A 13,086-nucleotide genomic window follows, 5' to 3' on the forward strand; every position below is an offset into this window, starting at 1 on the left:
CTCCCTTTGTGCAGCTCACAGTCACAGCTCAGGGGCTGAGTCTTCTGCACTTTGTGCTGGAATCACTTCTGATCAATGGCATTGGCACTGCAGGAAACGTGTTCTGAAAGAGCCCTGCAATCAGGCTGATGGAGCAGAAGCAGTGAGAGGCCTTTAGGTGCCACTTCAGGCTCCTGCTCAGCTTCATCCAGCTCTGCTCAGCTTTTCCAAAAGGAACAGAGTGCTCTGCTTTCCCTTTGGAGAACCACAGCAGATCCAAAGCTATGTGCTCCTGGAGGTTTGTACCTTTACTTGAAGAAATTGGGATTGTTTTGCAGTTTGCCAAGAGAGCTGAGAGGGGAAAAAGTGGAAAAATGTCAGCAGTTGTGTTCCAGTGTGAAGAGGAAAACTTGAGACCATTGGAATTTCAGTCAGGGAAAGATTTTCTCGAGTGAGGCTTGTGCCAAGAGTGCGCTGGTGGGAGGAGACAGGAGGGAATCCAAATCATCTGGTTTAGACTTTTGGAGAGCATTTTGGTGCTCAGGGGTTGATGCTCTCAGTGTGCCAGAAAATGCATGTTTGCTGTGTCTGTGAATGCCAGAGGGCAGAACCTGGCCTGCTGGCTGCAGGCAGGAATGCCCAGCAGCCCAGCCTGCCTGCACAGGCAGCAAGAAGGCCTGGAGAGCCAAGACTGGCTTTTCATCCTGGAACCACACTGTCAGTCAGTGCTGGTCATGTTTCTCCAGGCAGAAAAGGCCTTTGAAGCCCACAGTCAATAGGCAGAGCCTGTCTGTGTTTCTGTCACTTTGGGCAAGCTGATTGCTCTCATGGAATTACGATTCTTCCTTGCTGCTTTACTGCCCATTGCAATTCTCTTTGCCATCTCCTTATTTTAGGGGTTCTTGCTGGGTTCCTTCCATCTTTTGCTTTTCAGGTTTGCTTTTCTTCCCAGTAAGGCCACAGTGCTTGGTCTCCTCTCTTGCTTCTCTGCCTGCCTGATTGTATCCCCACAACGTCCCTACCCAAAGCTAATCTGCTAGAGGGGAATTTCTTGCTTCCCCCAGGATAATGTGCTGGTTTGCTTTCAGGGAGGACATTCCCCCTCTGGAACATGACAACTGCATGGCTGTGTGCAGGCAGAAGCCAGCAGGTTTTTTGGCCTTGTTGAATAGGCAGATGACTTGGTTCAGGTGCTCTGTCTCCATCCTGCTGGTGCTGACCTGCTCAGCCCTTCCTTGCCAGCAGGCACTGCCCTACTGGCCCTGGCCAAAATGCTGGAGGCAGACAGAAGGGATTCCAGTTCAGCCTTGTGAATGATGTGCCTGTGCCTGCAGAGCTGAAAGTGCTTTGGGAAAGGGGCCAAGGAGGGATGTCAGCAGGGCACGGACAGGTCTCCTCTGGTCCTGTTGGCACAAGTGGCACAATGATCATTTGGTGTCTTTGCTGCAGATTCCTTGGCTGGTGAAGGTATCCATGGAGAGCTGCCCTTATTTCCAGCTGGCATGCCCCAGGGATGTGTACCATGTGGTGCCAGCAGGCGCCTCTGCCCCTGTGCGCATCCGCTTCAGCCCCGCCGAGAACAAGGTGAGAGTGGAGGAGCCAAAGCACAGAATGATCTGCACAGCCATTGTTTTCCCTGCACTCTGGCTCCAGCCCATTGCATGCTGTGAGCTTGGCTTCAGGCCGTGGGCAGGCAGCCTGCAGCCAGTCACACCTTGGCCCGTGCTGGCAGGCACTGCAGCCAGGCCTGACAGGCTCTGCTTCCCCTCCCTGCACATCCCTGAGCATTGCCAAGGGAAGATGCAGAGGGAACAGGATGGAAATGACAGAGGGCTGTTGATAGATGTTGGGCCATCTCTAGGTCCAGGGGAAGGGGTTTCATGATGATGGAAAACACCAGAGGAACCAAGAGGTCAGAGAGCTTTCCTCCTTGCTGACTGGCGCCAGCTTCCCTGCCTGCCCCTGGGCTGGAGCAAAGACGGTGCTTTTTCCCCCCCTCTGCTCTCCAGCCTTGCAGCTGTGCTGTCCCAGAGCACAAGTGAGCATGGTACAGCTGCAGGGCCAGGGCAGAGGATGTGCTGTGCCCGTGAGCCCGGCCTGGCACAGGCACACTGGGCTCTGGGTGCCCTTGGTCAGCAGGAGGTTGCTGAGCTGCAGGGGACTGGGACACCTGCCTGAAGGAGCTCGTGCAGGGCAGGTACAAGCTGCAGGCAGAGCTGTGAGCCCAGAGCCCGTGGCAGTGACACTGCTGGGGCTCTGTCTTCATGCCTGTCCCTGTGCTTGCTCTGTCAGCTGGCACCCATCCCGTGCCAAAGGTGCTTTTGTGGGGAGGTTTGAACAGCAGTGCTGAGGCCCTGGCAAGTCTGATCTCAGTGCTGGGATCTGGAGGGTTCATGTTCTGATCTGGAGGCTTGTTCATAGGGAAGGGTTTAGGACATGGCATGGAAGGAAGGAAACCTTGCAGGGAAACAAAGAGAGGCCCTTTCCAACAGCATCCTGCTGCCTCTTGGCACTGTTCTTCTCCTGGCTTGGTTGGAGAGGAGTTCTGAGCCAACTGATGTTTCTACAGCAGGCCAGAGGTGCAGGATCTCTTTGGGTGCAGCTGTTTTCTCATCTTCCTTTTGCTGCTTAGAGTCAGTTGAACACTTTGTCCTATTCTCAGACAGTGGGAATATAGAAACCTAGAGGAATGTCCTATGTTCCCAAGCTCCATGTTCCTTAGAAGGGACTTAGGAATTCTTTAACAATCATTAAAATTTAGAGTAAAATTATGGTGGCCTAGGGTATGGGTATGACCGAAGTGACACAAGAGCTGAATGCCACAGAGATAGGTTTTGCAAAAGTGCCCCGGTGCCTTTAAAATGTGACATATTAGTATAACTTAGTGCTCATTTTAGGGTGCAATAGGTAAATTGATGCCCTTGGAGGGTTATAGTAATGGTTCTTCTTCTGCCATGGGGATGGCACTAAATGCCCTGTGCTGAGGCAGTTTCTTTTCCTGCAGGATTATTGCCACCAGCTGGTCTGCATGACATCAAGGGAAAGGATCGTTGTGCCCATCCGGGCCATTGGTGCCCGAGCTGTCCTGGACTTCCCTGCCCAGCTGGACTCCTCCAAGTGTGCAGTCCAGGGCAGCACCCAGAAGACTCTGCTGGTGCACAGTGTCGGTACCCGGGCAGCTCGTTACCAGCTGAGCACCCAGAGGTGAGGCAGCTCATCTGTCCTTGTGCAAAACACCTTTGGGTGACAGCAGAGTTGGGAAAGAGCAGCAAAAGGAGCCAGAGCATTGCAGCTGCTGCCCTGCAGCCTGGCTGGAAGGGAGCAGGATGGATGGCATCTGCTCTTGCTTTCAGTGGCCTTGGAGCTTTCTCTGTCCCAGATTTGCTGGAGGCTGCTGGAACATGTTGGTAGCTGGCTTGCACCCTCCTGAGCACAAGCAGCTCCTGAAATGCTTCCTCAGCACTGTCAGTCAAATAGACCCATTCTCTGGGAGGCCACAGGCACGTGGCTTTCCAGTGGTCCTGGAGGGGACCTCTGGCAATCATCTGAGCAAACACACTGCTCAAAGCAAGAGCAGTGTCTGGGGATTGCAAGGAGCCATTGGGAGATCTGGACCTGGCTTTAGATGCCATACAAGGAAACAAACATATCAATGGACCTAGCTAAAAAGCAGAAGAAAACAACCTATGAAAACCCCCTCCATCCCTTATCTTTTCTGCCTGTCAGGTGCAGTAGTGATTCATTGAGAGGATGGATCTAACAGGATGAGAAGTGTCTTAAAGAGCAGCTCACAATGAACAGAGAAAAGGCCAAAACTGAGCTTGCCAGCCCCATCTCTTGGCAGTGGTTTTCATTTGGTTATTACAGTGTCAGGGATGTCTCCTGCACAGCTCTTCTCTCTGTGGGCTCAGGGAACAGCTTAGTGATGTTGGCTGAAATTCAGAGGAGTTGAGTTTAGCTGTAGAGGTTGTGTCCTTGGGTCTTGGGGAGCCAGGTGTGTGTGAGAGATGACTGCTACAGCAGGAAGAGAGGAGTCTGGTGGGTACAGCCCAGGGTGGGATGTAGCAGGTGAAGGGGCTGAATTGCAGTCAGTTTTTCAGGCCTGAAACTGAGTCCTGGACTTGGCTGGATGCTCTTCTCCTGATAATTTGAAAAGAAGACACCTTCTTTCTCAGGCAAGCCCTGAAGTCACCTCCAGGAATGTTCTTCCCATCCTGCCATCTGAGGGCAGGAGCATGTAACAGGGGGCAGGAGTGGGAAGGGAATGGAATGGAAGGGAGTGCTGAAGCCTGGGATTCCCCTAACTGGCAGCTTCTCTGTTCTGATGAAATTTCTGGCAAAAGACTAAGGGAAGAATCCTGTGCCTTGCCCCCAGCAGGCACTGATCCCCCGAGCCCCAGCAGAGAGCTGCAGCAGGGCTGGCATCAGCCCCGGGGCAGATGCAGGAGCACGTGCACTGATCTGGCTCTGGGGCTGCTGGGGCCTTGTCTTTCCTCCCCTCCCTCCAAAGTCTCACGTCCAGCCCATAAACATTGCTGGCCCAAGGCTTCTCCACCAGCCAGCAGTGATGTTCTCCCCAGTGGCAATGGGAACAGCTCAGCCCATCATTGCAGCCAGAGGTCCTTCATGGGCACAACCTGAAGCAAGTTCATCAGCTGTCACTGCTGACATGAACAAAGCTCAGCTTGCCAGATGTTCCCTTTGTTTTTGTGTGTGATGCATTCATCACCAAAGTCCCCAGAAGACACTTTGAAGTGACAGATTGACCAGCAGCAAAGCACCAAGGCCAGGAACTTTTGTTTGCTCAGTGGTGCTGTAGAAGAGCACAAAGCCCAGCAGCTGCTGGGCAGAAGCACTTTTCCCCTGGGCTGTCCCTGAGCACCAAAGCACAGAGTCTTGTGTTTGTCAGGCAAGAGCTCTTTACCTGGTGACCAATGCTGATTGCTCCTGTTGAATCCAAACTGTACACAAACACAGCTGCATAATTATTTCCAGCACATTGCACAGAGTTTCTCTGCTGAGCCAAGCAAGCAGTTACCAGCCTGCATGATGACCCAGAGTCCCAGACTGCATTGCTGGTAAATACACAGGCAGTGGGATGGATCAGCCTTGGGCAGCAGCTGCTCTGGGATGTCCCAGCTGAACCCCCAGCAAGGCCCCCAGGACTTTGGAGATGGGCCAGCCTGGCTGATTCTGCAGCAGCAGCAGTGCTTGTAAAAACTTGTGTTAATAATCCATGCTGGGTGGGCAGCAGCAGCCTCAGCTCACCTCTGCCAGCCCTGCTGGGGGGGACAAGCTGTGCTCCCAGCTCCTGTGCACAGAGTGCTCTGGTGCCTCCTTGGCACAGCCAGGAAAGGGCTGAGGTGGGAGTCAGGGAACTGCAGCAGGAACTGTCCCAAGGACTTGGGCATCCTCCCGTGGGCTGGGGCCATGGCAAGAGATAATTCCGGCCCAGCACAGGGGAGAAGGGCTGATCACAGGGGAGGCAGAGCTCAGTCCTCAGCACCACAGCAGCGTGAGGCCTTGTCCCTGCCAGCCTGAGCCATGTGCTGCTGGGATAATGTAGTGGGAGCAGGAGAGCTGATGCTGGCTGCTCTGCAGCTTTGGAGCTGGGCTGCTGCTGTTGGCAGGCACTGGCTCAAGGCAGTAAAGAAATGGAAGCAATCTGCACTGGATTACACCAAGACGATAAGGGAGATGGATAAAAAGAGCAAGGAAGTTCTTACTTAGCAAAAGAAAAGTGGTGAGTAGGTGTGCCCATAGTGGAGGAACAATGATGCTGGCATTGTTTTTGGAGGAAAAGTGCTGCTTTTGTATTTTGGAAATCAAGAGGGAACCTTTCACCATCAAAGAATTGATTCTCCTCTGTGCCTCCCCCAAAGTGGTCATGGGGTGTTTCTGCATAAGCAGCTTTCTCCTTGGGCAAGGGCAGGTGTCTCTTGTTGAGATGTGCAGAGCAGAGCCAGGGGCAGTCCTGTGAACACAACACAAGGCCCAGGTCACTGCTCCTTGAGTTTGAACCAAAAGGCAGAGTGGGCATTGATTGGCATCAAGCATGAAATCAGCTGGTGAGTGTTGTGCAGCTTCAAGTGCTGATGTCAGTGGATGTTGGTGACTTTTGGAGTCTGTCTGCTGAGTTCAAGGACAGCTGAGGTGCTGTGCTGGATTCAGGACACCCTGGTTTGGTTGCTGAAGCTGTTGCTCTTGGCTGTGCCAGCTGGTGCACTGCTGACAAGCTGGTCCTTTCCTCTAGGATCCATCTGTCCCCTGGCTAGAACTGTTGCTGCTCCTTTCAGAGGATGTTTGGGAATGGCCTGGATTCATGTCTCAGAACTCTGTCTGTAATGATTGTGTGGGTCAAACTCTGCTGAGAAAGCTCCTCCATGGGAACAGCAGTTCCAGCTAAGAAGGAGCAAAGCAGGGAACCTGTGGCTGGAAGGGCTGCTTACAGAAGTGTGTGGGGACACCTTTATGTCCATCCCATTGCAGATGGGGAAACTGAGGCACAGAGCCATGTCTGGGTGTGTGTTCAGGGTCCTTCATGGAACCACCAACAACCTGGGGGCTTCTCCTGCCTGCCCTGTGCCCAGAGCCCATCAGTGGCTGTTGGCTGCTGGCCACTTGGCTTTAGCTGCCTCCTGTGCACGGGGCCCTGTGCTGAGCACATGGGGCTGTGTTGGTTGGAAACCCAGGGTGCCCTGAGCCCAGGTTTTGTGCCCCCGAGCCAGGACAGCCGGACCTTTGCAATTCCTTTAACCGAGCCATTTCCTCCTCTGTCCTCGCCCTCCAGGGGCAGCATCAGTGCACCGAGTTTACACTTCGACCTCCCTGAGCTCGACTTCGGGGACATCTCCTTTGGTGAGTGTTCCCTGGGCTGGGACACAGCCTCAGGGATCTGTGCCTTCCAACAGAACAGCATCCCTCACTCACGCTTTGCCCCAGCAACCTCTCCAGGCTGTGAACTGCAGGGCTGCTGCTGCTGCTGCCTCAGGTGGCATTTTGCCATTGGGAGATCCAATAGGAGCAAGGAATAGAAAGTCAGTATTTTCTGGGGTCTCTGTGCTGCTTTAAAAGGGAGATGTCTGCCCAGGAAAGTGGGAATCTTCCTGCAATGGAAAGATGAGCCCATCCCTCCAAATTATTCTACCTTTGAAATGACAGGGCTCCCAGGCAAAATTATGGGAAAAGGAATAACAGTTCTTTCCCAGACTCGATCAGGAGAGCACAGACAAGGAGGCAAGAACAGACGTTTCCCACTGCCAAAGGGCAGGGGGATGTCGGCAGTGCGGAGCAGCAGCAGGCAGGAGCAGGGCAGGCAGGCAGGGTCGATGGCAGCGCTGAGCTGCAGCCAGGGCAGTCCCGGGGCCAAGCACACAACCTCCCGCAGCAGCAGCGGCCGAGCTTCGATCCCCGAGCGGGAGGAAGGGAAGCTCCGCTCCCTGCCCGAGCTCAGCTCCGACTGCACAGCCGCCCCCGGTATCACACCTGAAATCCCAAAAAACCCTGAAGGGAAAAGCCCAGCCCCAGGGCCAAAAGCCCCCAAAACCCCTCTGCCCCTTCCCAGACCCAGGACATAATTCACTGCAAAGCCTAAACCCAGAACAATGAAGTTCCTGAACTTTGGAAGGAAACTCATTGCCTTTCCTGAGCTGCTTCTTCTCCAGCCTGCATCAGTACAGAGGCACTTGTCAAGATGCCTTTTGAAGAAATGAAACAAGCAAGGCAACAGATGGAAATATGGTTCTGAACCAGGAGATTGATCCTGCTGAATCCAATTTCATTCCTAAGGTCTCTCAAACTGAAGGCAGCTGTTGTATCTTTGCTTCTTTGTAACTTTTGACTGTTGTCTGCATGTGCTGAGCTCAGTCTCGTTTGAGGTTTTGACATCTGCGTTTGTCCTTTTTGTGCCTGTCCTGCCTCCCTGCTGGAGTCACTGCTGGAGCTGGCAGTGGTCACTTGGATGGGCCCAGAGAAGCTCTGGGCTGCACCTGCAGTCCCCATCTGTGTTCCAGGGACTCTTGGTGAGCAGGCCTGGGGAGAAGTCTCCTCCCCACAGAGCTGGCCAGCCCAGCCAGGTGTGCCCTGCAGAGCAGGTTGTGGCTGCTCTGTGGGCTCTGCAGGACATCCCCACCATGAGTGGCTGTATCTCTGGCTTTCCAGGATGGAAAGCAAATCTCAGAGCTAAAGTGGGCTAAACCCTTGCAGGCAGCAATCCCAGTGAGCAGCATGGCTGTGATGTCCCTGTTTGTTGGGTGAGGTGGGAGCTGATTCCTAATTGCTAATCTCAAAGCAAGGCTTGGGTGTACCCCCAGCTGAGTGGGCTCTGAGCTGTCCCGTGCTCAGTCTGTTTGGCCCAAACCAAGAGATGCCTAAAGGATGCTGCAGAGAGAAGCTGCATTAGGGTGCTTTGCACCACGTTCTAGTTCCTGATTCCATCCTCACTTTCTTTTGCTGTAGCTTCTTCTCCATGACGACTCACTGTTTATATCTCTTGAAAACAGTGGGAGTGTTGGCAGGCTTCCCAGGGAATTTGACAGCTTGAATTCTCAGAGAAAATGCTGGGTCTGGGTGCACACCCATCACTGAGAGATAAGTGGTGCTGGTTTGGGGCAGGTGAGGGAGCTCCTCCCTATCCCAAAGAGAGAAGCTTGCAGTGTTGAGCAGGGCTAGGAGTGGGCATTTTCAAGGCTGCAGTCTGGAATCTGTCTCAAAGGGAACTAAGTGACGATTAATTCCTCACGCAGCTTCTCGGTGGGCTGTAGTTCAGATAATAAAGAGCTGAACTTCAATCCCACTTTGATCCTGCCAGGATATTCACCCCAGGATCATGCCATCATGGGTGCCTGACTGGATATTTGTGTCCTTTGCCAGGCTTTCCCTACACCCAGCGCTGTCGCCTCACCAACAGCTCCGCGGTGCCGCTGACGTTCCAGCTCCGCATGTCGGACGATGGCACGCAGCCGGCTGTTGACAGCGTGGATCAGATCCGCAGGCACAGCGACCCAGCCTGGAGGAAGGGAATCCACTTCTATGTGGAGCCCAGGGAGTTCACCATGAATCCCAGCCGAGGGACCATCCTCCCCCAGGGACACCAGGACATCGAGGTACAGCCAGAGTCCAGCCACAGACGCTGCAGCACCAGGGCTGAAGCTGCACTGGAGTGTGGGAGGGCTTTAGCTCTGGTGTCAGCTTTGAGCATGGTGGGAGGGAGAGATCTGCACTGCTGGGAGGCCTCTGCTTGCTGGCTTACTCGGGATGTTCCTCCAGGGGCACTGTTTGGTTTCCAAAATCATCTGCTGAGGTGACATACCTGATGGTCAAGGCCTGAAGCCATTCTTGTGTTTTTGAGAGCGATTGATTTGATTGCAAGTGGGCAGAGCAAGGATGATGGCAGAAGGTGGCTGTTAGAGAGATGTCATTGTATAAAGCAGTTAGCTTTTCTTCTTGGTCTCATTTCCCCCGCTCCTGGGGAGCAGAATGATTTGTGTTCACTGCAGGAATCTCTAGAGAGGACAGAAAACTTTGCAGCCATGTGTAGTGGTTCAAATTTATTTTATTGTTTTCTTAATAAGTGGTTTGTTCTGTTGTACCCCCATGTTCTCCCCGAGTTGGTTTACCCCTGGGTTTCACCCTCCCTCAAAGCTGTCCCCCATTCCATTCCTTGCCCCTTGTTCCAGCTCTTTCCCTGCCTTTCAAGGCAACCCACCCCCTTTATTCCCCAACCATCTTTGCCAATTTGACCTCGAGCCAATCCCTGACTGCAACATCCCTTTGGAATTCCCCTATTCCTGGAGGCCCCATTGGCCCTTGTGAGCCATCCTCTCCACCCTCCTACCCCAAGTGGCCCCAGATGTACACTTGATGTAATCCCCTCACTGCTCCCCTTGAGGATTCCCTATTGGTTTGCTGTTTGTATCCCCCCCTGATTTGTGTCTGTACAAAAGCCAATGCACAGCAGTGCCCAGGGCTCTTTTGCCTCTGATCCCCTTGCTTGGAGTAAACCCTTCCTTGTGGAACTTCAAGACAGGGAGCCTCCTCCTTTCTTCTCTGCCTGCTCCCTGTCGTGGCTTGTCTCTTGCACCATAGAGCAAGTGGCTCTGAGGGTTCTGCCTCTGGTAAGTGCCCATCCTGAGGCAGTTCCCCACTCCTGGCATGGGGCCAGAGTTCTGAGAGCCAGCCCGGGCTCCGGGTCCCACGGCAGCCATGAAGTGCCCAGCACCTGCTGGGCCACACTTTGCCCTCAGCTTGCTGCTGTAAAACTGAACTCATTGTGTTCAAGTCAGATTTCCTCTGCATGGATGTCATTGTAGTCAGATGAGAAATTGGACCCTTAATTTGAATTCAGTATTGCAAAGAGCTTTAGTCTAATGTTTGAATGTAGCTGACCTATGCCCTGATAGCAAGGTGTGTTTAACAAATCTGGTATTGCCAGAAGGCTTTTGTTACTCTGAGACTGTGCTCTGCACATGGAGCTGCAGAAGAATGAAGGCCAAATCCTCCTCAAGAACTGGAGGATATCACAGGTGGGTAATGAGCTTTTGTAAGGAAGAATTTCCTGTTCTTCTCTTCCACCAGGTGACCCTGTGTTCCAACACGGTGATGGAGTTCCGCCGGAGGATGCTGGTGGACGTGGAGGGCATTGGCAAGGGAGTGGCAACACTGGTCATCACAGCCAGGTACCAGCCCTTGCCTGGCCTCCCCCAGGCACTGCCTTGCACAGGCTTTGCTGGCTGCAGCTGCCAAGGAGAAGTGCTGCTTAATGGCCTCATGTTGTGCCAGCTGGACATGAGAACAGCAGGGCTTGGACAGCAGCCTGTGGTGAAAAGCAGCCCTGCTCACAGCCCAGCACGGTCCTGGGCCCTCTTCTAAAGGGACCAGGAATGGTATCATTTCTTGGCCTGGGTTTTGGTGCTTGAGGTGGAACAAATTTCCCGAGGGCCTCCTCTCCTTCTTGCTGCAGGAGGTGGAGTTGTGCTGGTTGTGACCAGCGTGCACTGGTTTGGGCCACAGCAAGCAGCCTGCTGAGAGTGAGACTCTGCTTCTGTTCATGAGGGCACATGGCAGGGAGAAGTGGCTCCCAGTAAGAGTGGCGAGGGCAAGGTCTTAGGAGGGGAAAGCAGCCCTGGATGTGGCAGCTCAGCTCCAGTTTTTCTCCTTCCCTCTCCTTCCCATTTTGAGCTGTAATGTTCTCAGAGTTGAGACCAAAAGTCGTTGTTGCTGCAGCAGAATTGCATCCTGCTGTGCTGCTGTGGGTGCCAGTTGAATGCCCAGAGGGATGCAGCTCCCTGGTGCTGTTCCCTGTCCCAGGCAGAGCCATCCAGTCAGTGCCTGGGCTGCCATTCTGTAAAGCAGGTGGAGCTGGGGCCAGTCAGTGCCTGGAGTTGTGCAGTGAAGGAGGGAGGGAGCTGCAGGGCCTGGGAGGGGGTGATCAGCCACTCTGGAGGGCAGCTGGTGTCTCGTGCCCTCCAGGGCTGGGGCAAAGAGCTGAGTTCTCAGGCGGGAAAACAGCACCATGGCAGAGAAGGGAGTCATTTTTCCTGAGACACTGGAGCTGTGTGTTCCTTGAGCCTTAGTGAGCCCTGATCGTTGTTGGGAAGGCTCCCCCAGAGCTCGTGGATCACTGGGACTGTGACAGGAGTCCTTGCAAGGCTTCTTGGGCAAAGGAGGGGCTGAAGCAGCTGTGGCACAAAGTGCTCTGCCTGGGGCACTTGGCAGCCTCTGGGTGCTGCCTCTCAGGGTTTGCCCCTCCTGTACAAGACCTGTTTGAGTGGGAAGAGGCAGAAGGCAATTTATCCCTGTAGGGCTGTTAAATGTCCATTTGACAGTGACCAATGTGTTCTGCTCCATTGCACAGTCTTTGGGGGTAAACGTTCTCCATTCTCTCAGTATCTCTGATTCCCCTGGGGTCATCTCTTTGCCCAGATGTCTCGTTCCTGAGCTCCAAGTGTCCCCCTATGTGCTCCAGTACGATGAGTGCCACCTGAAGGTGTCCTACGAGAGGAAGCTCGTCATCAGGAATCCCAGCCACCTTCCTGGCTGCTACGGGCTTATTCCCCAGGTTTGGCATCACATCCACCTCCTCCTGTCTAATATTATTGAGGAGATTATTAGGGGAAAAAAGGGTTTGGATAAGACTTTGCTGCTTTCTATTCAGTCTTAAAGATCTGCTGAGAACAGGATCCTACCCGAATGTAAACTTGAGGAGGCAGTGTAAGCTGCTGAGGGAACAGTTGATGTTCTAGTCTTCAGGGTGTTTTCTTGTGGGAGATCTTAGAGGGCTGAGAAAAGCTGCTGCATCCACAGACACCAGTGCCTGTGCTGGCAGCCTCCTTGCAGGATCCCCTGGGAGTGCTAAGCCTTCAATTCTTGCATCTTGTTTGTGCCTTTTACCTTTGTCCTGGGGAGTTTTAAACGTGTGTGTAAGTTGCTGTTGAGGTGGATGTAAAGGAGTCTAAAGTTTCTTGAGAGGTGCCTCTGAAGCTGCATTTCATTCTGTCCCTTCCAGAAACGCAAGGAGGACTCTGCTGTGTTCTACTGCAGCCCCCAGCCCTGTGGGATTGTCCAGCCCCAGAGCACAGCAGAGATCCCAGTTGTGGTGGAGGTGCAGGCGCTGGGCGAGCATCGCACCAACGTTCTCATCGGCGTGTTCGGGGATGAGAGAAACCCCCTGGTGAGGGCAAGGGGAGCTGTGTGCCTGTGGGCAACTGCTCCTGGCAGGGGCACAGGGACAGGGATTCTTCTGGGGAAAACAGGCCCAGGCTGCTGTGGAGAAGGACAGGAGGGATGGGTGGCACAAACAGCTCGTGCCTTAGAGGTGGGAATCTCAGAGTCTGACACAGAATGGAGTTGGGCTAAGCTGGGATCCAGGGTCATTTTAGTTCAGTGTTCTTTAAAATGCTGTTCACTTTGGAAACATCTGGTTTAAATGCCATCTCTCTGAGCACAAAAGAGGAGGTCAGAAGACTTCTGGGAACCTTGAGCTTTCTGTAAAAGAAAGGAAAGCTGGCATTTCAAGAGTGCTTGCAAGAAATGAAACTTACATTAAGACATATGGAAATGGTGATGCCGAATTCCCTGGATAGCAGCAAACATCTGAGCCTGGGCCAT

At 53.5% G+C, this 13,086-nt stretch overlaps 1 protein-coding gene and 1 pseudogene across 1 annotated transcript; both read left to right on the forward strand.

Annotated features, from left to right (window-relative positions):
* Positions 1-13,086, forward strand: part of LOC132334706 (zinc finger protein 850-like) — a 1,213,125-nt pseudogene that overhangs the window by 433,413 nt on the left and 766,626 nt on the right.
* On the forward strand, positions 2,988-9,079 carry LOC132334847 (hydrocephalus-inducing protein homolog). The gene is made up of 2 exons (XM_059861030.1): positions 2,988-3,183; positions 8,851-9,079. The coding sequence occupies exons 1-2, from the start codon at positions 3,008-3,010 to the stop codon at positions 8,948-8,950; spliced, it is 276 nt and encodes a 91-aa protein (XP_059717013.1). The 5' UTR covers positions 2,988-3,007; the 3' UTR covers positions 8,951-9,079.

Source organism: Haemorhous mexicanus, chromosome 16 (assembly GCF_027477595.1).
Source record: "Haemorhous mexicanus isolate bHaeMex1 chromosome 16, bHaeMex1.pri, whole genome shotgun sequence".
Lineage (NCBI taxonomy): Eukaryota > Metazoa > Chordata > Aves > Passeriformes > Fringillidae > Haemorhous > Haemorhous mexicanus.

Coding starts and splice junctions, on each gene's coding strand:
- LOC132334847 (XM_059861030.1), top strand. CDS start 3,008: ATGACATCAAGGGAAAGGATCGTTGTGCCCATCCGGGCCATTGGTGCC. Junction 3,184..8,850: donor TACCAGCTGAGCACCCAGAG/GTGAGGCAGCTC, acceptor GTCCTTTGCCAG/GCTTTCCCTACACCCAGCGC.